Source organism: Castanea sativa, chromosome 7, assembly GCF_040712315.1.
Source record: "Castanea sativa cultivar Marrone di Chiusa Pesio chromosome 7, ASM4071231v1".
In the NCBI taxonomy this organism is placed as follows: domain Eukaryota; kingdom Viridiplantae; phylum Streptophyta; class Magnoliopsida; order Fagales; family Fagaceae; genus Castanea; species Castanea sativa.
In genome coordinates, this window is record NC_134019.1 from 23,869,188 (window position 1) to 23,873,272 (window position 4,085).

The 4,085-nt window shown below is 32.1% G+C and overlaps 1 protein-coding gene across 1 annotated transcript; it reads left to right on the forward strand.

Annotated features, from left to right (window-relative positions):
- The first annotated feature begins 630 nt into the window (after positions 1 to 630).
- LOC142642477 (pathogenesis-related protein 1-like) lies at positions 631 to 1,264 on the forward strand. The gene has a single exon (XM_075816838.1). The coding sequence runs from the start codon at positions 682 to 684 to the stop codon at positions 1,162 to 1,164; it is 483 nt and encodes a 160-aa protein (XP_075672953.1). The 5' UTR covers positions 631 to 681; the 3' UTR covers positions 1,165 to 1,264.
- Positions 1,265 to 4,085: the final 2,821 nt, after the last annotated feature.

Genomic DNA, 4,085 nt, shown 5'->3' on the forward strand with positions numbered 1-4,085 from the left:
AGATTGAAATTCCCCTAATTCCAACTATTAACATATCCACCAAAAAAAAAAAAAAAAAACGAGTTGAGAGTTTTTTGGTAAACTTAGACTGTAAATCATTTTGTTTGTTGTTGGTCTTGAAAATGTAGCAAAATTATTTAAAAAAAAAATAATGGAAGTAATATATTAAATACATAATCAATTGCCTTTTAAGAATAATATCTTATGACTTTACGCGATGCTATGTTATTTCAATTTGAAAATTAAAATGTTTGCTACCACCATTTATTTCTAGAGAACCGGGAAGCCCAAAGTATATTCTTGTCTATAGTCAAGGTCAAGAGTCAAGACTGAAAATCGAATGGTATTTCATCATCTACGTAGACGTCATTATGCTTTCGTTCTTCTTCTCAAAAAAAAAAAAAAAAGTATGCTTTCTTCGAATGAAATATTTTAACTGAAAGTAATTTGAATAACAAACAAACTATAATTATTCCGTCATTAGCAAATACTATTCAAGGGTTGTTTTGGTCCTTCTAGTTCCTCTAACGTTATCCACATTGTGCTTTTGAACATTCAACCATTGCTTCAAATGTTCATCACACCATTTTTCACACTACCTATATCCCTAATTCCCTATATATACCTCATGCACATACCTTATTTCTCCACCAATCGCTGAAGATTTTGCTTTGCACTAAAATGGGGTTGTGTAAGATCTCACTAGCTTTTGTTTTCCTCTTGAGCTTAACCCTAGTCCATCTCTCCCATGCCCAAGACTCCAAAGAAGACTACCTTAATGCCCATAATGCAGCCCGTGCAGATGTGGGAGTTCCCCCTTTAAATTGGGATGACACCGTAGCAGCATATGCACAAAACTATGCTAATCAACGTATTGGTGATTGCAATCTTGTGCACTCTGGTGGGCAATATGGTGAAAACATTGCATGGGGTAGCGGTGACCTCTCAGGCACAGATGCAGTGAAATTGTGGGTGAACGAGAAGGCTAACTACGACTACAACTCTAACTCTTGTGTTGGTGGGGAGTGCCTGCACTATACTCAAGTGGTTTGGCGCAACTCAGTTCGTCTAGGATGTGCTAAAGTGAGGTGCAACAATGGAGGGACATTCATTGGTTGCAACTATGATCCTCCTGGCAACTATGTTGGCCAGAAACCTTACTAAAGGCTATATATGTTTAATGTTTAATAAAGCATCTCCATCTATGATCTAGAAAGGTTTAATGATAAATAAGGAATAAAAATTAATTTTCGGTTCCACTTAATATTCCAGTTTATGCTCCAACATTTATAACATATATTGTGATATATTGATATGTCCTTTTTTTCCCCTTTGTTAGGTAATTAATTATTTAAAAAAAATGGAAATTTTTTTGGTAGATATGACATATTGTAATTGGTGAAATAGAAATTAATTGGAACTCTATGAATAAAACCAAATGTTTTTATTCATAAATAAACTAATTTAGGAGAAAAGATTAAAATAAATTATAAAGTCATCCGTCTTTCATTGGGTGGCAATTCATTTACATCTTTAAGTGATTTTGAACGTACCTTCTTTCAACTTGAAGTGCGGTAGTTTATGGTTGTTTTTAAAAGTTGGATTCCAAGCGCACCATTAAGTACCTATGTAAAGGTAAATTGCTTCCATTTTATCTAGGACTTTTATATCTCATAATTTGATACTTGAAAAGTTCTCTTCTAGTAAATGAAATACAAGACACCTATTTTTTTAGACAGTTATAAACTTATAATATGCCGTTAATCTTGAAGTTTAAACCCTTTCTCACTTTGATCCTCAATTCACTTCCTGTTTCAATGGTGGTGGATGGATGGAACTATCCGTAACCATGCATGACTTTTGCAATGGTGCACACAGCAAGGCAAACAAGTATTGATTTTGACCACTATCTTTTAGATTTGGGGGAAAAAAAACCCATCTATATGAAAATAACATGAACGGATCTCGTTAAACATTTACCAATTAGTTGACACTGTCATGCACCTGAAGTGATCGATAAATAGAAGAAAGTGATACGTTGTGTAATGCTGTGATAGCATGTGACTCGCAAAGGTCACACCCGTGGCAGAATAGAAAAATGGAATGGTATGAGAAACAAGAATAAGCTCTACGCATGTTAGTTTTGTAAACCACTCACTTTTAATCACTTCAGTAATTGTGTCACAACATTATTTAGTATAATTTCAAACAATATTATATTACGTATTAATTTAAATTTTTTTTTGAATTATTTAGAAATTATTTTATTAAATTTTTATTTTTAAAATCTCATTATTTGAATACATCTTTTCTATGTTATTAATGTGCATGCTATCGTTTGTGCCAATCGAATATTATATATTATTTAATTCATAAACTCATATTTAATAAATTAAATAATGTTACTGATCTCAAATAATTTTTAAATTTTGCAAGTATTAAGGGTATAGGGAGAAAATGTAACCCAACAGTAAACTTATCAGAATATGCATCAAAACAAATTAAAAAAAATATATATAAAAAAAAAATTCCATAGACATTTGACAGTAGTGAAAAGAGATGCTAGAAAAGTAGTCAGCTGCTCCTTTTCTCAGTCGATGGCTGATTCCGCTGATCCCGTGAGTTCTCACTTCTCACATGTCACTCCTTGTCCTAACACAAGTTTCAACCAATAATGGTTAAAAAGCGCTAGGTCGTTTGGACCACTCAAAGTCAAGTATATTCAAACATAATATTGGGTCATTCTTACCTAATTTGATTGGTCTATCAAAAGAAATTTATACATTGGAAACCAAGCATGAAAAGGAGTCATGCTCCTAGGTTATTCCTCCCTAGTCTGATTGGTATATTAAAAGAATTTTATACTTAAAAATCAAGCATAGATAAGATGCATCTTTTTACTATCTGTTTCGAAATATCGTAACTTTCTGAGAAAGAATGAAAGGCTAACTTGGTGCCTAAAGTCACGGTGATACATATCCGCGAAATGTTTGGGGTCCTCAATAAACATTATGACTTATCCAATCTTTGATTTTTCTTTTTTTAAATAAAGAGTTTGAAAGCCAAGAGAATGTATGTATGTATTTACGTGACTACGTACTGTTAAAAGAATTAACTTATTAGGTTAGCAGCTGAAATTGTTGACTTTTCTCTCTCTCAAGTTTCGATTTATGTCAACGACGCAAATTACTGAAACAAAGAGAAAAAAAGTTAAAGACGTGGCTTAGTAAAATGTTATAGGAATTACAGGCGGTGATTGGGCTCAATTCAAATGCATGCACTTTAGATTGATGATTTTTTTTTTTTAACTTTTTTTAATTTTAATTTTAATATTTTGAGAAGCAGATTGATGAAAAGAAAGTAACCTAACCAATGCAAAGAGATTCTCATGCAAGTCTAGAATGAATCTTGTTCTCCAAAAAAAAAAAAAAAAATCCAAATTAAAATGAATACAGGCTTCATCGCCTCAGTATTGTCCTCAGATGGCCTCTTCCCAACAGTAGGTCTCCTTTGTCCCTCGTTGGGACTTAGGTCGGCCTCTTACCGTGGAGGGGCTTCTTTGTTTATATTCCTTGGGCTAAGGTCTTCGAGGTGGACTCAGATCTGCACCCCCACAAAATATTATGACATTTAGAATGTCCTCCTTTTATTTTGTGTGAAATACATTGTACTCATGCAAGTATACTTGACAATTGTGAAAAATCACAAGTTTACATAAGAATTATAAAAATACATTGTGATCACAGTGAAAATACATTGCTTTAATTTGAAGTCACTTTTTTTTTGGAAGTCACTTAATATTGAAATACCTAACAGTTTTGAAGAATCACAATTTTAAATTAAAAAATATATAAAAATAGATTGTGACCATGGTGAAAAAACATTACTTAAAGTTGAAGTCACTTAATATAGAAATGCACATACCACCATTAGATAGTCTAAAAGAAGTTTTCGCAATACCCTATATTAGCTCAAACCTTGAGGTGGTTTTTGTGTTTTATTCTATTTATAAATAACATTTTTAGAGAAAATTTTAAATATAACTTGATATTTTTATCTTTGCTATAGTATTAATTCCTCATTAC